The sequence below is a fragment of the Oppia nitens genome, unplaced genomic scaffold (genome assembly GCF_028296485.1).
Source record: "Oppia nitens isolate AA-2021 unplaced genomic scaffold, nextdenovo-longstitch-racon4-pilon3 scaffold5_pilon_pilon_pilon, whole genome shotgun sequence".
NCBI lineage: Eukaryota > Metazoa > Arthropoda > Arachnida > Sarcoptiformes > Oppiidae > Oppia > Oppia nitens.
This window is the reverse complement of record NW_026533243.1, coordinates 4720962-4743457: the sequence shown is the minus strand read 5'-3', so window position 1 is coordinate 4743457 and position 22496 is coordinate 4720962. Positions and strand designations below refer to the sequence as shown.

Sequence of the window (22496 nt, the reverse complement as noted above, 5' to 3'; positions counted from 1 at the left end):
TTACCTAATCTTAGTTTGCATTTCCGATTGTTTGTTAAGCAATTGACTGATACAGTCATGTTTGGACACTTGCGATACAATGCACTGACATTTGTCACACTTTTTAGGACTAAACTTACAATCGACAACATGTTTGTCCAATTGGTCCAATGCTATCACTTGATCGCAACCATTGTCTTTATACTCACATGTTATTTGTAACTTTGCTAATATATTTGATATCGCTCTACAATAATAATATTTATAATGATATGTTAGATTAATTTTTATAATTAAAGTCACTATTCACAAGTAAGTGTATTAAAAAAAATTAATTGTATTATCAAATACTTGTAAAATGCATATTAAAAAAATTAATAAATAAAATGACATCATCGGAAGTGATAATCCATTTATAGTCAATGGTTTTCTATCATAAGGACAGGTATTGTTTGATTCCAACCATCTGTTTATACATTCTTCACAAAATGCTTGTTGACAGCACTGGGCGACCAGTGGTGAGCACATTATATCCTTACATATAATGCAAACCAATTCATCCCTATCTGTTTGACTTAAATTGACAAATCGGTTAATATCGTAACCCGGCATTAATTATTAGTTTTATTTAAATTATTAATAATAAACTATTCATTAAAATTTATTTAATATAAATATAAATTATTTATAAACATAATTTACTTAAAAGACAAAAAACAGTTATTATTTTGTTATGAAAACATATTGGTATAGAAATCATCAGAAATAAATTTCTATAGAAATTTTACTTTATTTAGATCCCCATATCTATAGACTATAGCTATTGTAATACTGTATTAATTATACATAATATTACTGTACACTACTATATAAATGAGATTCCTATATATAAAATTAGTATAATTATCTAATTATAATTATAGTTTTTGTATAATTTTAGTCGTAATTCAATTATATTTTTAGTTTTATATATTTAAATCGATTAATTTTACTTTAAATTTTAATTAAAGTACTAACATGAATATTTTGTTATTATTTGTAATTATATTGTTTTATTACTATAAATAGATAATAAACATAGAGACAATAAAATTAATATAGGGATCTCATAGACAAAAATTTCTTTTAAAAACTTTCTATAAATTTTTATTTTTTTGCCAAATCTAACAATTATGTTATATATAAATATACAGTCAGTGGAAATAAGTAACTTTAAGTGTTTGAAAACTTATATCATGTAAACTGATAGAGATTTTTTGATAAAATATTTTATATATTCAAGCTAATATACCCAAAAATATACTATAAAAATTATGGCAAATTATTTTAATTTTATAAATGTTTTTAAAATTATAAGAAAATAATTGAGAAATTACATTATAATTACAATCAATATTTTGTTTGTCCACTTAATTGACACTCAAATGGACTCCATTTATCTCCGCATTGATTTCAATATGGTTTAAATTGAATCAATGATGTAATATTATGTTGAATATAAAAAATATTTTATCAAAATATCTCTATCAGTTTACAAGATATAAGTGTCAAAACACATAAAGTTATTTATTTCCACTGACTGTATATTATAACCATAAATATTTTATTGTAAAGATTATTACTCAATTAATAATTTTTAAAAATTTGTTTCAATTAAAAATTGTGCTGTTTAAAAAAATTAATTTAATATTTAAATCAAACTACAATAAATTTATAAAACTCTTAAAATTGTTTTAATTTTATAGTTTAATCTAAAACATTTTCTTTAATCTTAAAACAAATTTTTAATATTTAAAATACTTAGATTTACAGTATTTATATTATATTAATATTTAATTTAATTTAAAGTTTATATCAGATTCTAAGCATTAAAATAGATCTATGCATTGCCAGCTTCAACACTGACATCTAGATTAGCAGCACCGGCACCGTTATCATCGGCACCGTTATCATCGACACCGTTATCATCGACACCGTTATCATCGACACCGTTATCATCGACACCATTATCATCAACACCATTATCATCGACACCATTAGCATCGACACCATTATCATCGACACCATTATCATCGACACCATTATCATCGACACCATTAGCATCGACACCATTATCATCAACACCATTATCATCAACACCATTAGCATCGACACCATTAGCATCGACACCGTTATCATCAGTACCGACAGCAATGGTAACACTGTTAATGTCTTCTAATTTTTTTTCGATGTCGCGAATCTTATTTTGAATTTCAGTCTTGAGTTCATTCAATATTTTTCTGGCCTCTTCTGAAGCGGTTTCCAATTGATTGTCAATTCGTTTCAACTCTTCCTCAAGATTTGTCTGAGCGGTGGTTAACATAGTATTGATTTGTGTTTTGAGTTCTTCGGCCAACTTTTGACTTTCTTCTGTAACGTATTGTTTAGTTTCGGCCAATTGTCTCTTCAATTGGTTGACTCGTACATCAATTTCAATGACTTGTTGTTCAATGAGACGATTAATTTTTTCTGCTCCCGACTCAACATTTTGTTCAATATTTTCAACTTCTTTTCCAATCTCTTCCTTAATATTATTCAATATATTGAGTCTTTGTTGTTGACATTTCTTCAATTTATCGCTCATATAGTTGTTGAGGTCTTGAGTCTGTTTAACAATTTTTTGAATTTCTTGTTTGATTTGTTCCTTGACTTTCATCAAATTATCTTTTGTAACTCCGGATACATTTATGATTTGTTTCTCAATATTTGTTAATTTGTTTATCAATTTTAGCTCAACTTGATTAGCAATGGTATGGAACTGGTCAATTAAATTTTCAGGTATCTCAGCACCGGCAGCTAACAGTCCTCCCAAAGTCATTTTGATATCTTGGAATTGATTGCAAAAATCACCGATAATTGTCTCCAGTGATCCCTTTCCCGATTCAATTGCGTCGGTTAATCCCTTATGGATTTTGCCAACTGTGCCAAAAACATTTTGCTGGAAATTGTTGGCCAAATTTATAGTACCATCAATAGGATGACTTATTTTACTGGTAGCATCGTTAACCATTGCCATCCCAGTGTTGATTAGACTACCTAAACCTGGTCTTACAGAACCATTGGCATCACCTGAGATACTGACTCCAGCATTACTAGGCATAATACCATAGTTACTCATACCAACTAATTTAAATATTATTAATTTATTAATATTAAATAAACAATTAGATTATTCAAATAATTAACTTACAATTAAAAAGATTGGCTGAGGCATAGGTGCTCACAAACAATAAAAGTGCAATTTTCAACATTTTATTTGTTATTAACACTAAACTTTTTGTCTAAATATTTAGAAATCAAATGATAACTATTGTCTTGACTATCAATACTTTTATATTATATTGCAGATCAATAGATCGTTTATTATAAAATTATTAGCTATATATGTTACATGTACTGTATAATACACATGTTATATATAATAGATATATTATTAAATAATAAAATATTTTTTCATTTGATTTATATAATTTTAAGCTTTAATTTATATGCCATATAAATGTGTTTAGCATTTGACAAATTTACGTAAATGACATTAAATATATTATAAAATTTTGTAATCATATGATTAATATTATATTTAATTTTAAAAATGTTACTAGATATTTTGATAGAGTTTGAATTAAATATATATTAAATGATACTATGTTAACTATAAATTATACTGTTGCGTTATATCAATATATTAATATTATAATTTTGATAAATTTTGATCATTATTAAAGATTATTAATTAAAGATTAAAACAAGATTTGAATAAATAAAATTATATAATAAATTATAATAAGATTACAATATAAATTTAATTTAATTATTATCTAAAAGCTTAATATTTGTAGAATAATTTTTAATTATTTTGACTCAATTTTTTTTAATTATTCAACAAAACAATAAAATATTTTAAAAATAATATTAAATATTAATTTTAATACTTGTAATATCTTTATAATTATTATTAATGATAGATACAATATTATATAGATATATAGATATAATTTAATATTTATTAATAATAAAAATAATTATTGACCTTGTATAATTTTATATAGTTTTATCATATCATTGCAACTGTAATGTATAAAATTTATACTATAAATTATACCGTATCATATTTCAAAATACTAATTTTTTTTTCTTAAAAAACGTCATAAAAAATAGACAAACAGTGATAAGTTTTAATTAATTCATAAAAAATAAATATTTTCTAATAATTTGCAGATTATATATTAAATACTGTAAATTTACATAAACAAATTGAAAACTTTTAATAAAATGAAATATTACTGTTAATAAAGGGATATATTGTATTATATCGTATATATAATCACTTTTTTAATAATTAAAAAAATTATTATTAATTATATTTTGTAATCTCTAATATAAGTACTGTATTATATAATAATACAAAATAAAAAACTACAATTGTCAACTATAATAATATTTCTTATAAAAATATATAATTAGAATAAAAAAATATACTTAAAAATAGGTTTATTTATTAAATAATTTGATCTAAAGTTTCAAAAATAATCACAAAGATTAATATTATATCGTTTTATTTATAATAATAAAATAAATTGTAAATAAGTTATTAAAAATAAAATTTTTTATTGTGTTTATAATTCACAATAAATATATTAAAACTCATAAAATACCGATAAAATTTTAGTAAAAATAGTTAAAAGAAGAAATTTACAATTATTGTTAAAAATATAATAATATAATAAAATAAATGATAAATTAATATAATTATATTTAAAATCAATAACCATAGCCCGGGTCTGCATTGAGATAAGTTTGAATGTCTGTATAAATCTGTATGTCTTTTAAACACTTCTGATAAGAGTTCGTCTTTCTGTTTCAATTCGGACCCGACTATTGTCTCTCGTGGTTGTCGTCGGTGTATATTCTCTGTCATCTTTGCCATCAATAGTGTCAGTCATCACTATCTCAGACCTAAACTCGCAAAGCTGTTGAACAAAGTCAGCAAATTCTCGTTCAGTCATACGGAAAGCTTTGTGAAGTAAATTAAGCAAAAATTTCTTGAGATAATTGTGTCGCTCATCGTTAGCCCAACGGGTGTACCACATGATGTCACGGATCATATTAAAGGTCTCATCGGATTCCATTAGAAAGTCGCCGACAATTGTGGTCAACTCGTCGAGTCCTAAGATATTGGCGGCCACATAGAGGGCCACACTCTTGGACTTGTAGTCAAAGTTGTCTAACGTATCGGTGTATATATATTGTTTGAGTGCCCGAAAGATATCGGGTTCCATATTTGGCCACCGGATCACTGGTCGTTTGACGCCTGACTGGTCGCGAATGGATCTTACAATTCTGCTTCTCAATGGTTCAGATCTGCCGGCCATTATGGCCCGATGAGCACAAAAATCTTCCGTTTCGTTATCACCACTATTACGATCATTGCCTTTGACATCAATAATGAGGTCACAGTATTGTGTGTCGCGATGCAGACGTTGTCCCAACTCTTGAAGCTCTGGACACGTTTGTTGTCCAGCGATTAATGCCATAAATTTTGAGACCGCTTCTCCTTTTCTAATGTTTTGTCTTCGTTGATGTCGCCAATTGTCTGTCGGCACATAAATGCCACGGCTTTTGCTAACTTTATCCCGCGTCTCGATAATCATTGGTCTGGCCATAGCATCGGCTTCCGATTGACTGATCTCTGCGTAAACAAATAGCTTAACAAATGATATGACTATAAATACAGCAAACAATGATATAACTGATGTCATTGTTGTCTCTATTAAATCAATTCAATAATATATCTAATATTATTAGTTCATAAATGCATTAAACTAAATATATTATAAAAATAATAGTGATATTACTTTATATATATATATATATATATGTTAGAAATATAATAATTACTTATTAAATCTATAAAAATTTTAACAAATTTATTTTTAAATAATTAAATAATTAAATATTTAATACTTTTAATTAATCTATTGTTACTAAAATAATTAGTTACTTATAATTCTGTATATTAAATAAATACAAATTAAACGTTTTTTGATGAGATAATTAATAATTAATTATATGTAATAATTATAAAAAACAAAATTTTTAATATTCTATATTAATAACTATTAATATACAGTAAATTGTATATTTTAAATACAAATTAATTATTAAAAATAATTTTTTTTTATTTTTTTTTGACAAAAGAAGTAAAAATAAAAGTTTTAAAATTTGAATATTTTCCAAAATAAAGCATAATTATATAATATTATATTATTACAGATTTAATTATTTTTATTAATAACATAAATATCATCAGACTTTATAAATTATAAGAAAAATAAAAGTTTTAAATCTTAGAAGCTATTACTTGAATAATAATTTTATAATTTTTAATTATACATTTAAAATACTGAAGTTTTATTCAATTAAAACATATTTTTAATATTATCTTTATTTAATAATTATAATTATCATAAAAATAATTAAAACTTACTAATAATTAATATTATTTAAATAAACAAATAAAAACGCCTGAATTCTATTAAAAATAAAATTATTTATTTTTTAATTGATTAAAATTAGTCTAATTAACTAACTAATATTTTATATATAAATAATCATCGAATTATTWATTTTTACAGTATATAAAATGATAATTTAGACAATAATCATAGTTAGTTATAAAACATATATTAAAATTGTTAGTAATATGTTATCACAAATTTTCATAGTTATACCCATATTATTAGGTATAAGTGTGATCATACCATTTGGACATTCATATAGTTTGTCTAGTGATGATTACACCGGTAATGATAAATACCTGAAAGTGATCAAAATATATGCCCCATATGAAGGTACGACCAAAACAAGTAAACCGACGTTTGAGATGATAATCAATGGTCGATATCGGTGTCAAAACTTGCAGACAGTCGGGGAACGATTGGTGGAAAACAAAGATTTCTGTGATATGAATATTGATGTCAAGAATGATCGCGAATATAATGTCACCCGACGTTTCTGTGTACACCGGGCTATACTATCTGCCCGCTCTCCACGTCTAGAAAAGTATGTTAAAGAAGCCCTACGATTGCCGTATGTATCAGGAAAGCCGCTGATTGATTGGCCAACTATGCCGCCGCGTATTGTCGAGTATCTCATTTCGTACATCTATTCGGATCGCATTCATAATTTCAATGAAAAGGACACAATTGGTTTGTTGGTGGCCTCATATTTTGCTGAYCTCCCAGAGCTCATCACAATGATTGAAGATTATATGCAAACTAAATTTAATACAACCACTCATTTGCCTGAACTGGTCTACTGGTTAGGTTGGACTCATAGACGCGGATTCAATCGTCTTAAAGAGCTATTGATATCGATTGCACGAAAAATATTACAAATGACTCCCGAAATGTTTGACAGATTTGTTGATGACATAAGTATTTCAGCGCAAAATCAAACGTCATCGACATCGCTAAGACCACGATCTGAGACTACATTTACTATTGATGAACATTATGGACGAGAAAGAAGTAGAGGAAGGGATGGTGAAAGAAGCAGAGCTACCGATATAAGTCGAGATAAGGATAGGGATGACGATAGAAATAGAGGTCGTGATAGCGATAGAGGTAAGGATAGGGATAGAGAAAGGATACGCGAATCAGATAGAGATCGTGAAAATGATCGGGAAATTGATAGAAGAGAGCGAACTCTGGACTCCGAGTATCGGTCCTTCAAAGAAGTTAAAGAACGCCGTAGTAATGAAAACAAGACCTCTCACGAGGGTCTCATTCCGGCACCGTTGGCCATACCGTTGAAAGCACCGTATGATAATGACAATAAATAAATTCAATAATTACTTTTATAAATTATAAATACTCATAAAATACCGATAAAATAATTTATGTATTACGAAAAATTTGCATAAAAGTAATATTAATTATTTATAATAATATTTTATTCTTAAATATTAAATAAAAACTTTGCATTTAAAAWTTTTTATTTTTAAAATTGGGTTATTAATAAAATTGCACTTTAATGATCTCAAAATGATAATAATTTAATTATTAATATTAAAAAATTTTCAGTATTTTAAAAATATTTTAATTTCCACACATTTAACAAAATGTGAATTTTTAGACTTTATTATTACTGTAATATTTTAGTATGATAATAATTTTGAATATTTATAATATATTTGTTTATAATCATTTTAAAGTTATAAAAATTAACATTTTTAAAATTTTAATATAATCTTAGCAAATAATGATATGTTATATAACTAAGCTAATGACAAATTAAACAAAAATAGCTTTTATATATAATATTGATAGTTATCTAAAAAATATGTTTATAAATAAGTATTTGTTAATAAATTTATAATATTAATATTTACAATAATTACATAAAATTAACTTAATATAAAATAAATAGATTAATGTCTCATATGTTTAATTAATGGACTTTTAATATTTTCGAGGGGAATGTGTGGCAAATTAGTTTCATTTTGTAGACCGGGATAACCGCCAACTGTTCCAACCATCGACTGTTTGGGTGCCGGTGTTTCATACTGTCGATGAATGCGATATTTCTTGAGACCAACAAATAGAAAGTATGAGAGAAATACTGCAATAATGGCAGCACTAAGACATAAGGCCAATGCAAAGCTTCCCGACTCTTCAGCCACAGCTTTGGCAGTGCTATTGACCGCCATTTTAGTGACCACTGTTGTACACGAAAGCTGTACGTAACCATTATGTGCGTCGGCATCTCTGACCGTCAAACAGATCCAGTATTGAGTATTGGGTTTTAGATGTGTTAAACTATAGGAACGAAGCAAATGGTTGACTGTAACGGACTCGTAGTTTGAATGCCAATTGCCAGCCAACTGGTTGTCCAATGGAGGATCCGTACTGTTTGTCGAATCATTGCTTGAATTGTTATCAATGACTTTATAGATAATCTGATATTCATTGAATGAGTTACGGCCCGTACCGTTCCATACCTGTGCACACATTGAATATTGATATTTTAAAATTGAATATTTAAAAAAATATATATAAATATAAATGTATTACTAAAGTGACATAATTTGATGAAACAGTCAAAGGATATAAATGAAGATCAATGTGATCTATGATAAGACGCATCTTTGCCATCACTGATCCCAAATTGTTTTCGGCGACGCACTGGTAGACACCGGAATCCCTGGGCTTCAAGTGATACATACGCAGACTTCCTGTTTGTTTGTTTAGTTGATAGTGTATAATATTAGATGTGTCGTTGACAACATCACCGTTTGGCAAAATCCAATGTACTTTGGGCACCGGTAAGCCCAGTGCTCGGCATTGGAACTGTTGTTTGTCGCCTATCTTTTTATGTATTGTCACATTGGTTGTCGTAGTTGACACTAAACGAGGGCTACATTGGACAGGTATGACACTGATATTAAGTTGTATTATCTGTGTATTGTTCATCTCCTGTGGTTCCCAACAGGTTATCCTTTGAGGTTCTGTTACTTTTAGGGAACAATTTTGTTGATCGATAAGACACTAAAATATACCAAAATATTAATGAGTATTTTAATTACATTTAATATAATGTCAATTTAAATATCAATATATAAACAAATATAATTTTAAATACAATAAAAATCATATGTCCTTAAAGCTATATATATTAAATAAAATGAATATTTAATAACATATAATTAAAAATTATTGATGACTATTATTATATTTAAAATTGATTATTTATTGCTTTAAAACATGCTTATCTCTACATATACTATCATATATGATATTTTATATATAGTATTTAAAACATTAAAAATGTTTAATGTTTATTTAATTAGTTATTAACTTTATTTATAATGCATAGAATTATTTAATTAATAAAAAATTGATACAAACCTTATATAAGTAATGTATATTACAATCACAAAGAAACGGGTTTCCCATTAAACTGGCGCTAATTATATGTTTATTTAAGTGATGCTCCTTAACGTGTTTGTTGGGACTGTTAGATATACCAACATTATTGAAATCGCCTGAGTATTCACTACTGCCTAATATATTGCTAATAATATCATTTTGGATGCTTTTTAGACCACAGTTATCCAATTTGATTGTATGTAATAGCGGTAGACTAACGAAAGCGTGTGGATCTATAAACGCCAACTTAGTATTATTCTGGAGCTCCAGTATATATAGATAGGGCAGATCCCAGAAAGCACCCCTGTCTATGAGCTGAAGGTGCGAACAATTGGTAAGTGTTATGTATTGGGCCGATAAATGAACAAAGTCACCGGTGGATAGTTGTATCAATGGATTACTGTCCATATGTATATTTATAATACGTTTTAGAGACTGGAGTGCTATGTTGGGCACCCGTACTAAACTATTATTATCTAAATACAACTCTTGAAGCATATCCAGACCAACAAAAGCATTGTCATTGATGGTTAGTATCCTATTATGAGATAATCGCAATGTTTGTAATGTAGACATTGTTGTGAATATTCCTCCCGTTAAGTGTAATATATAGTTGTGATCTAAATTTAAGGTCTGTATACAAATAGATATATTAATATTAATATTATAATTATTTAATAATCAAAAGTTAAAGTTTCATAGTTTGACAATTTGTTTGTATAATTTTAAAAAGTTATATTAAACAATTATATTTAACTAAATTTTTATTAATATTAAATTATAATATTTTTTAATCGATATAATTGTTATCTTTGTGAATAAATGATGTATTGATATAAAATTAATAGCAATTGATTGTGTTATTTGTAAACATATAGCCGTATCATTGAAAGTATAAACAATTTTAGTAATTGTGACGAAAATAGAGAAAATTTAATTTATTTATATTTATTGTATTATTGCAATTGTATCGGTAGTAAAATACTTGTATGTCTCCATTGATTAATTGTGTGGACAAATACAACCAAAAATAATCAAATCAATTGTCTAACTCTTTGTAATACATAATAGCATTAGTTGTGGTTTCTTGAATACCAAAGAATCTTGTTTTTTGCATGTTTTGTAAGTTACGCACAACTTTAGCAAACATAATATTGATGTTAATATTAATAGTTTATATACAGAGAGTGTGTGGTATATTTTGAGGACATCCTATGTCTCACTCATCCCTGAATCTGCACTTTTATATCTTATAAGATATATATATATATATTATATAAGTTATATACGTATATATATATATATATCCTATCATACAATTCCTTACGCTTCTGTTATTTTATTAAACTAACTGTCATATAGATTGTGACTCAAAACACACTCACTTTTGCTAATATTTGATTTTTTCTGCTGTTGTTTACTACTAGTTATCCACAATATAAAAGTAAAAGAGAAAAATAGAAAGAAAGATGGATAGATCTATACAATAGATAGACAAATAGATAAAAAGAGAGATATAGTAAAAGATAGTGAAAACATATAGAGATCACAAATAGGACCCACTCTTCCCATCGATTAGATCTTTGACTAAACTAAGAAAAGTTACGATTAATCTGATGTCAAACAAGACTTGAAGTGATATTTTGTGTCCACTCATTGTTCTCTATCTTTCTTTCTTTTTCTTCAATGACAGCAATAATATAAATGAAATGTTTTTCTTTTTATTTGTTTAATGCCTTTAAATACTTATAAAAAACAAACTCTCATAGAAATCAAATTAATATAGAAAAATAAAATGGTTTTATTTCCTATCAATTAGTTTTGCTATTACTTAAATCCTATTATTAAATGAGATTATGGTATATAAATTGATTGATGAAAATGAAACGTTTTATCATAAAAATTGTTTTCTACTATCGATACACTAAAAGTGAATTTATTGTATTTACTATTGTATACAAATGTATTATTTTATCATTAACGTTTCACTCTTAGTATTTATCTTCAATTCATAAAAATAAATTTCATTATTATATATAAAAACAATATTTACTAATATGACATGTACTGAATTTTTAAAATACAATAATGTCATCTTTTTTAAAAAACTTTTAATTTTTTACAAATACATCACAAAATAAATTTAATAAACATAATTAATTTATACATTATCATAAAAATAAACTTAAAATAATTTAATGATATAAATAAAAGATATTATAATTTATAAAATGAAATATTACTTTGAATACAAACCTTAAGGTTAGAAATACTTTGAAAGAGTTCCAAATAAACGGATGAAATCTGATTATATGATAAACTCAAATCCGATAACATCTCCAATCCATCAAACGTGTGTTCATCCAAATACCTGAGCCCACAATCATTAATGATAAGCACTTGTAGTCGACGGAGACCTCGAAATAAGCCGGCAAACAAATGTCTGAGATTATTGTGCGACAAATCCAATACTTTCAGATGGGACAGGTTGTTGAATACATGACCTCTTCCTATATGGTTGAGCCCATTGTAACTAAGATTTAGTACTTGTAGCTCATGTAGTGATATAAATGAGTCAATGGGTAGCGAATCCATTGAATTGTTAATCACATGAAGTGATTCCGTTTCTGTAGATATGGACTTCGGTAACAATACGCCATTGCATTCAATTGTACGCAACTCTTCAATCGACTAAATAATTCACAAAAATATTCAAAAGAGTATTATACAGTTGTTTATGTAATTTATAACTTATAATATAATAGTTATTTATTAATAGTTATATTTGTCTAAATTATACATTAAAACTATGCCTTACAACTTTTACAAACATATTGATAATTAAGTAATACAGTAGAAATTATATAACAGCAATATAGACTATAACAATATACCTAAGTTATAAAATTAATTGTGATAATAGCTAATATACAATATTAATAAAATTATATAATTTAATTAATGAATTGAAACAATAAGCTACTACTTTTCATGTGGTGTTTCATATGTTATTTATTGCTTAATTTCATCAAATGGCGTAATTAAGTATTATATAACAGAGTTGTAACATATAAAATATATTATGTTGCAAACCCTCCTCCCGGTGCTATGAGCCATATAAATTATATAATACATAATTGACTTCAAGTCCAGAAAAATACCGGAGCAGCGAAATACAGCATTATATATATAATTAGTGCCAATGAGTCGGAAAAAATAATATAATATATGAGATAAAATCAGCACAAAAATGAGCCAATTTTTAACAATTAGTTCAATATGTTTATTGCAATAATTATATAAAAAATATATTAATGTCTTTATAGCAAAATATAATATATATATATTAGTATTGAGCCAACATATGTGACACATTAAAACAATAATATAATGTCTAAATAAGTGTATATCCAAGTGTACATATAATATGGATGATTATATCGATATTGATAGTAGAAAAAGCACAACAAATATATATGTCTCCAAATAATTTGGTGCCGTTTCAGCACAAATGTGTTTTGCATTCAATTGAGTTATCAATGTATTAATATTTGAAGAAAGTGTTTGGATTCAAAACAGTAAGGCATGAGATCAGTGGCCAAAATTGGATCAAAGTCTGCACTGAATTACCAAAAAATATTTTCRCACAGATTTTCATTTATATACTAACTTATATATACTGTATAGTACATATAGTCATATATATAATATTATATATATATCATGAGTGCAATTAAGTGGATAAAAGAAAGCAAAAAATTGCTGTAAACGATAGATATAAAAGAGAAAGAAGAGAGAGAGAGAGAGAGAGAGAGAGAGAGAGAGAGAGAGAGAGAGAGAGAGAGAGAGAGAGAGAGAGAGAGAGAGAGAGAGAGAGAGAGAGAGAGAGARAGAGAGAGAGAGAGAGAGGTATTGACTCAATAAGTATTTAATCTCTTAACTTAAGGCAATGACTTATTGGCCCATACTTTACACAATACACGAGACTATAATAATAGACAACACAAATAAATAGTGATTTCATGTCTATTTCAATGTTAGTATGTTATATGTGTTGGGTATGGTATGTGTGTGTGTATTGTGTTGCGGCCCTAAACATACAGAGTCACAGAATCGGTATTTTTGTATTCCGAATAACGATTCGATTAGTATATAATATCTGATTTTGGATGCACTCGGCGTACAAGTGCTGCAAAGAATCGGTAACTTGTAATTAATTAACCACTTATTGTAATCACTAAACATTGTCCGCAAAACAATACATAAATATATTCAATACTTGTTTTAATTTAAACCAATTTATTACTTTACTTATATGTGTCAAATAAATCTTGAAACAAATAAATTATATGAAAATCATTATTATATTCAACTAAATATTTTAATCTAAATGCATTAATATTAATAATATTATTAGTGACCCTTCACTAAAAGTTCAATTATAGTAAGTTTTTAGACATAAACATATAACTAGAGTTACTAAACGGTAAAATAATAAATCATTTTTTATTAGGAATTTCTATCCAATATATGACTTTCATATCAGTCTATCCACTCATCATAACAACAAACGACAATAAATGTATTAAATTTTTTACATTCATTTCTCAACCAATAATACTTTATCACCTCTCTCTCTCTCTCTCTCTCTCTCTCTCTCTCTCTCTCTTTCTTTCTTTCTTTCTTTCTTTCTTTCTCAATAACTACCAGTGAATTCTCAATCATTTTTTGCCTTTTTTATATATAATATAATAAATAGGTTTATCTCTAATTTTCATTCTTTGACTTTTTTTTAATCTCTCACTCACTTTTGCCTTCAGTKAAAAGTGAGTCTCATAAGGGAAATGATAGTACATTTGTGTGTATGTGTGACTACTTTAATATCATTCAATAAAAAATTGTGATATAACTTAATAAGCAGAAAATAAATCATTGTTTAACTCTAGCGTATTGTAAGATTCATATTTTTTTATTATTTAAGAAATATATGCTATAAAAAAGTTGTCGTCAAATTGTTTTATCATTAAATTAGTTGTATTATTCATATTAATAAATCAATTATAAAATTCTAGTATATKAAACCAAAATATATAATAATTATTATAAAAATTATATTTCTAAATAAAAAGATTAAAAATATGTTAGTTTTTTCAATTTTTTTATATTATTTTGTTAATATAAACTATTAATACTAAAATAGATAATTTATTTATAATTATTGTAATAAAGATTTTGCATTATAGATTTATAAATAAAAACATACAGTAAATTAACTGATTGCAAAAATAATTTTGCTAATAGCAGATTAAATAATTCATATATAAAAAATTACAATAATATCATTAATTTTTATCAAACTTTTTAAATGTTTATTTTATAAATTTAAAATCATTAAAAACTTTTAACTAATTAATTCCAAAACATGATTATGAAAAATAAGACTATAATTAGTGAGTTAAGCATAAAATTTTTGCAGACAATGTCGGCGTTTATTATTTAATGAAACCCTTACTTTCCTTTACAGCATATATRCAATCATAAGCCATACAATAGGAAAAATCAGTGATAATAATGCTGTGCAACAATTTTACAGCTAATTAATGACATCAGAAAAATGCTATATTTTGCATTTTAGTCAAACGTTTTTCTGTAATATATTTTTACACTTTGTTTCATTAAACAATGTTTTGCTAAATTCAAACATTTTATGTTTTGCAAATTTACGGCACCATATTATTTATATTAATTAAACTTAATTTTTCGTATAATACACAAATTTTAAGCTTTTATCTAATTTTCAAATCAATTCAAATAGAAGTATTTTTTTGCTTAAACAACAAAATTATATAATGGTATATAATTTAATATTTTAAATATAATTAATTCTAATTTTAAGAAAAATCTTAATTTAATAAATTATTAAATGACAAATATTTACTAACATTATTTATCTAGATGATTATGTCAAAACTTTTATTAAAATAATTAATAGTGAAAATAATGAACTAATTTATTGCAAACCAAGATATTTAGTTAGCAAAAATACAATAATAATGATAATAATGATAATAATAAGCTAAAATAAATGTCATAACAATTTCCTTGTATAAAAGTTCAAACTAATTATAGTCTAATAATAAATTGCAAATAATTAGTGGAAATATTAATCCTCTGTCAAAACGTAAAACACAATTATGATATTATAGACAGAAGCAGAAGGATAGTCAATATATATGATCTATAATAATATAATAATATAATAATATAATCATTTTATTAAATAAGTTGTATAAAAATTTCTAAATAATAATTTTAAACTTTATTTAACATTAGTGTCTTCTTATGTGTCGATTTTGTTTTAAAATGCTATTATTGTATTAAACATTAATATAATTAATATGACATTTAATTTAAATGATTTATTGTTTTAATAGTCATTGTGTAGGCATTTGGTATCTAATTTTGATATTGATTAATTAGATATTACAAGTAATTAATATATATATATATAATTAATTAAATAGTAATATTTTCTACTATATTTTTAAATAAAATAATAATTTTATTTTCAATATATTTTTTTGTACAATAAATATGTATTTAATTAAATTCTTAAAATATCATAAATACATGAGAACTTGAATATAAAAAGACATAAAGAAATAAACAAAAAATAATATTATATTGTTTTAAGATATGAATTAAGTAAGAAATTAATGTTTGTCAATACTATAATTATAGTATATTTTATTAATATTTTTTAATCTTAAGTTTACTAATGTTAATGTGATGATTTTATTTAATTTAATTGTATAATTATAACATGTGTCAACTTTATATACAGTATATAAACATAACAAAATATACTTTATTTATTTGAACATAATTTATATGAAACTCTATTATATTGTCGCTTCCTTTATAAAAATCACTCGTCTATTGGCTCTCTCTATCACAACAAACCAAATAAAAGTCAATTTCTGGCCGACTCTTAATGAAAGACTATGACTGCCAGGGGATCGGCGGTTGTGTTCAACACTAACTTATACAACAAATATTGCTCTCTCTTTCTCATTCATTCATCCATTGAGTTACTGAATAACATGTATTGCCCACTGAATCCCTGTTCATCTCCCATCCCTTTAAACTAGTATTTCCGTTACGTTAACTTAATTAGAATTCATTGAATGACTAAAATTAAAGTATCGCTAAAAACATTGAGTGAATTGTAATTTAAAGCCTTTAACTAAAAGTATATTTTGTGTTCAAAATCACAAACAACAGCAACAATTCAACACATAATGTATATATAGAATCGGAAAATTCAAATTTCAAATATTGATATCAAACACACAGAGAAACTGAAAAATATCGCTTAATTTAAGCATATGTTTGATTCACATTACAGTATAAGTGATAAAATATAATCGTAGTATAAATAAAAAACACATAAAACAAACACAAATAAGAGTCAGACACTCATTAATTTTAGTTATTTCTCGCCAATGAATGCTTGTGTTATACAGTATATTAAATTAAATGTTATATATAAGAGAAAATTTAATTAGATGAGTGTATATACACTGTATTTAAAGCAATAAATCAAGAGTTAAATTTGTAAAAATTACCTAATTTAATAAAACACTTGCATGGATAACAATTTTGTTTGTTTGTTATGTTTACTTGTTATCAAATAAAATAAAGTTTTAATTTAGAAACATATATAAAGTTAGTGTAATTTAGAAATATAATTATAAACATTGTTAACAACTGTAATATAGACTAATATAAAAACCACAATATAATAAAATTATATTTTTGTATGATATTTGTGTAACTTATTTTTTAAACGGATGTATAAATGTAATTATGATAATTAATAATTAAATAAATGTCTTAATAAAATAATGAAATGTTTTGCATAAAATGTAGCGAAAGTAATAAATAAATACAGTATTAGTGTATTTATAAAAACTTTTTAATTATTATTTAATATTATATAATTATTTTATACAAATTATAATAATATGTATGATTAATATTTTGATGAATTTAGTAAATTACAAAATAGTAAATAATCAATAATACAGTAAATTGATGATAATATTAGTGACTTACATAATGTGATGCAATATAAGCACATTTACATTTTTGTGGACATATCGATGAGTTAAGCCACTGGTCATCACTGGTAATGATATGATGTTGAGTCCAATTATTATTATTTTTATAGTCATTAGCCGTAAAACTAATTGGTATTAAAGGCGACGAGTGTTTTACTGATGAGGAGTCGGCACTCATGAGAAATGAGTGTAAAAACAGTGTCGATGATATCGCGTGACATAACTGCATGAATGTTAGACCATTCATATCTAACTGTGCTCTTCAAGTACCAGTAGTAGTGTATTGATAGTGATAATAGCAGTAGTGGCACAACAGCAACACCGGTAGTTGTAATGATCGTTGTAGTGGACAGTTAGGTCTCACTCCGTTATCTATTTTTATTTCCCACACTCGAGAGTCTTCTTTTATTTATATAAAAAGAATGGTATATATGATTGCTAATAGTAGTGCTGATAGATATGAGAAGCCGTCTATTGTGTGAGCAGTCAGTAAGTGTCAGGAATTTTTATGATATAAATGCCAACAAATATAAAGAATATTCTCAATTGACAGACACTTTAATTTCTATCTACACCTCTATATCATCATATCTTTTATAACAATACGAGTGCCCATTCATTGTGCGAACCAATTGTGAGTGAGCACTGGTAGATAGTTTTCTAGGCATCTAACATATTATGCATTATACATTTAAATATAAATATATACGGATATATACATTTATATTATGTCTGAATGTTTAATATTAAGTGAATTTTTTGTTGTTGAGGTTTTGATTGAATTTGATTTTTTCATTAAATTGGAAAACTTTATGTGCGAACCTAAAAATTTCAATAAAATAATGAAAATAAAATGTAATTTAAAAATGCTTTTTATAAAAATTCAAAATTTATTAAATAAATAACTAAATTATATATCTATTATCTATTTTATTATATAGATAATTTAGTATATAATAAATTAAATAAAGATATTATATTTTATGATGGCATATTATTTTTATTTATATAAGATTTTATGATATATATGTTAAAATATGCAAAAATATTTTTGTTTTTTTTGTTCATAAAATTATGCATTTTTGCATTTGCTTTTGTCGTATGTGTCAACACATCAAACACTGTATAATATAATGTTATGATATAATATAAAATAGTGAGTGAGTGGGTGAGTGGGTAAGTGAGTGAGTGAGTTAACTTCAAAGGATATGCATTTTTTTTTGTCTCACAGTGTTTGGCAATGCAGTGATTTCGGGAGAAATTTTCATTGAATGCATAATGAGATAAATATAATATTAAATTATTATAAAAAAAAGTTATGGATAGATGGATAGTCAGATAGAAAAATGAGATATACATACAGTACTTATACAGTAGTATATATATTTGCATCTAATTAGTTATACAATATTTTATCACTATTAAACTATACATAATATATTTTTTTAGTTGATTAGCAAAACAATTTGATTGCTGTGAATAGAGTGTACTTTAAATTAATATATCTAACATTACTTATACATCTTTATATAAATATTAATATATACTATTACTTCTGATATTATGAATAAATAAAATGATATATTTATCACTATTTGTTGTGTTTAGTATACATGAAAAGTTTAGTCTGTAAATAGAAAATGTGTTTATAATACAATATTTTGCATTTAAAAAAATATTACGTGAATAAATAAAATACAGTATACAGTATATGGCAAAACATGTTATACGGTGTGTGTCAATGGTGTGACTCCCGGTGTTGTCGACATACAAGCATAAGAGTGGTTGCACTCAAAAAACATGAAAAGCCTATTGTGTGACATTTGATGTCAAATTTTTAGACTCTCATATCATTTGATATCACACACATATAAACACACACACAATCTCAAGCCATCATATTAGTATAAACCGGGGACAGACAGATATGCGTTATTTTTGTATAAAAATATAGTTAAATAACAAAAAACGACAAAATATTATTTACAAATATTTGACATTTAATACATACCTTTAACTAATAACAAGAATATTCTGTGTGTGATGTGATTGCTGTTATGTAATGTATCTTATATTATGCGTTAATAAATTGTCAAAAAGTAAATATCTAATATAAATTTTACTTTGTTATATATATATAACATACATATATGGTATATACATGACTTATAAATTTAATAATCAAAATATTGTGAAACTATAGGGATATTTTAATCAAAATGTTTCATATCATATAATAAAATAATTATATAATATATTTGTCAAATATTTTGATGCCTATTAGGTTTAGCTTTTATTTATTTTAATTATAATATAAAAATTTATGTCATAAATAAGTCTTATAAATATTAATTATAAGAGATTTGATGATATAGTGGTAATAATATGTGATTGTATATCAATAGACCCGGGTTCGATTCCTAACCATAATTTTTATTTTGTAGTAAAGAGTAGTTTTTTAACTGAATTCTAATTGTGCTAATTGTATTGTTATTAAATGATAAGATATTATAATAAAAATTATGAAAAAACTTCAATTTAAAACATAAAATAACTATATAACTATTTAAACAAATAAAATAAAACTTTTTATAAAATTTTAATAAATTTTAATAATAAAAAATTAATAAATGTTTAATAGATTTAGTTGCAAAATGTTAAATGTTAATAAAGATGTGATTTAAAATTTTTAAAAAATTATTAATTTAATTATAATATAAAATTTTTAAAGATAAACCTTAATGTAATTTATTTGAAATATTAAAAAGAATAAAACATATTTTAAATATAAATTCYCGGTAATGTATTAACATATTATGAGTTTTTGACTTATTTTAACTCATTATAATATACTGTATAACAGAACACAATTTAGGTTTTAATGTTTAAAAATTAGACAAATTCACAATTGTATTATTTAGATAGCATTTTGATATACTTTTTCAGCATTAAATACTTTTTAAAAAAATTTAATAATAAAATAACCTAAACGTAAGCAAAAATTATGTGCACAAAGACATACAAATATATATATATTTCCATTTATGAGTGCAGTAATGATAGAGACATAAAATAATAGAGAGTTAAGCATACAGTATATATTATAGTATAGTATATTTTATAAGTAAAGTGAAATAGACTTTAGATACAAAAAATAATAATATAGTAAATCGTAAAGAATATATTTGAATGAAATATGCATTAAATGCATACTTAAAGTTTGCAGACAATTGTACAATTGTTTGTGTATGTGTGTGTGTGTATGTGTGTGTGTGTGTGTGTGTGTGTGTGTGTGTGTGTATGTATGTGTGTGTGTAAGGAAAGATGACACACACACGTATAAAAAGATAATGGAGTTATAGTCAGCACAAGTTGTTTTTTGCTGTCTATGCCTCTCTATTTTTAATCTATTTTTCATATTAACGTAAAGTCAAAAGTAGCGATAAATTTCCACTCGATATAAAAGAAATGCACTCTATTTTATAGACACACAGAATATTCTATGTTTTTATACAAATGTATATCAATTTTATTCTTTGTCTACAATTCTTTAAAGCAAATCTTTATCATTTTGTTTCGCCTCTCTCTCTCTCTCTCTCTCTCTCTCTCTCTCTCTCTCTCTCTCTCTTTCTCCTCTATATTTATTTTGTAGTAGTATTTCTACGATAAAAAAGCATAAAAACTATAAACTATTATATGGTTGAAAACATTAACTAAGATAAAGAGTAAGAAAGATTGAATTGAAATAAAAATCATTTTGGATGATATTCCTGAGCTAAACAAATACCATTTTATACGGAAAACGGATATCAAAACAATTTAGATTTATTTTTCAATTGTTTTTTACAATAATAAACTATTGTGAGAGGTATTACTTTTTTGTATATATTCTACTGTATATTGTATACAAAGTTATTATTGAGTGTATTTTACTTTAAAATGAACACACAATTTACTGGATCATCAAATATATTTATATATTTTTTGATATTTTTTGTTTTACTTTATAATATCAGTATATATTATATATACTCACTCTTTATAAAAATTTCGTATATATTATTCAATTTATTTTTATATATTTTTAAGTTTTAGTTCACAAAATAATGTTATATTTCATTGACTTAGTAATAAAGTTGTCCATAAATAATATATAAGCAACAATATTTTTGAGTGCTCTACTAAAAACACAAATGATCATTTATTTAAAATAATAGTATGAAATATAATAATTCAAAATATAATAACTAAAATTTTATGTAAAATTTTAGTAACTATTTTATAAACTTAAATCTTTTATACATAAATTATTTAAAATAATTTCTTTAATATAAAAAAATTAATTTAATTTATATATTTTATTAAAAATAAAATTATATTTTAAAAATCATAAAATTATCTAATCTGTTTCTTAAATTATGTTGTA

At 24.7% G+C, this 22496-nt stretch overlaps 3 protein-coding genes across 3 annotated transcripts; all 3 read right to left on the bottom strand.

Moving 5' to 3' along the window:
- Positions 1 to 591, bottom strand: LOC128961546 (E3 ubiquitin-protein ligase NRDP1-like). The gene is made up of 2 exons (XM_054307795.1): positions 371 to 591; positions 1 to 226 (listed from the first exon to the last, which is right to left on the bottom strand). Exons 1-2 carry the CDS (start codon positions 589 to 591, stop codon positions 1 to 3), a joined length of 447 nt encoding a protein of 148 aa, XP_054163770.1.
- Positions 592 to 1837: 1246 nt separating this feature from the next.
- Positions 1838 to 3346, bottom strand: LOC128961438 (probable ATP-dependent helicase PF08_0048). The gene is made up of 2 exons (XM_054307678.1): positions 3209 to 3346; positions 1838 to 3141 (listed from the first exon to the last, which is right to left on the bottom strand). Exons 1-2 carry the CDS (start codon positions 3267 to 3269, stop codon positions 1859 to 1861), a joined length of 1344 nt encoding a protein of 447 aa, XP_054163653.1. The 5' UTR covers positions 3270 to 3346; the 3' UTR covers positions 1838 to 1858.
- Positions 3347 to 8296: 4950 nt separating this feature from the next.
- LOC128961544 (leucine-rich repeat neuronal protein 1-like) lies at positions 8297 to 18634 on the bottom strand. The gene is made up of 6 exons (XM_054307794.1): positions 18066 to 18634; positions 12204 to 12638; positions 9927 to 10580; positions 9093 to 9566; positions 8479 to 9019; positions 8297 to 8301 (listed from the first exon to the last, which is right to left on the bottom strand). The coding sequence occupies exons 1-6, from the start codon at positions 18315 to 18317 to the stop codon at positions 8297 to 8299; spliced, it is 2361 nt and encodes a 786-aa protein (XP_054163769.1). The 5' UTR covers positions 18318 to 18634.
- Between the last annotated feature and the right edge of the window lie 3862 nt (positions 18635 to 22496).

Bases quoted from the DNA above. Each gene is read 5' to 3' on its own strand.
- LOC128961546 (XM_054307795.1), bottom strand. From the start codon at position 591: ATGCCGGGTTACGATATTAACCGATTTGTCAATTTAAGTCAAACAGAT. The intron at 227-370 runs GTCATTTTATTT...TTATTATTGTAG, and splicing joins GGATTATCACTTCCGATGAT to AGCGATATCAAATATATTAG.
- LOC128961438 (XM_054307678.1), bottom strand. From the start codon at position 3,269: ATGTTGAAAATTGCACTTTTATTGTTTGTGAGCACCTATGCCTCAGCC. The intron at 3,142-3,208 runs GTAAGTTAATTA...TATTTAAATTAG, and splicing joins CTCAGCCAATCTTTTTAATT to TTGGTATGAGTAACTATGGT.
- LOC128961544 (XM_054307794.1), bottom strand. From the start codon at position 18,317: ATGAATGGTCTAACATTCATGCAGTTATGTCACGCGATATCATCGACA. The intron at 12,639-18,065 runs GTAAGTCACTAA...TGAATTATTTAG, and splicing joins CTTATATTGCATCACATTAT to TCGATTGAAGAGTTGCGTAC. The intron at 10,581-12,203 runs GTTTGTATTCAA...ATTTGTATACAG, and splicing joins AAAGTATTTCTAACCTTAAG to ACCTTAAATTTAGATCACAA.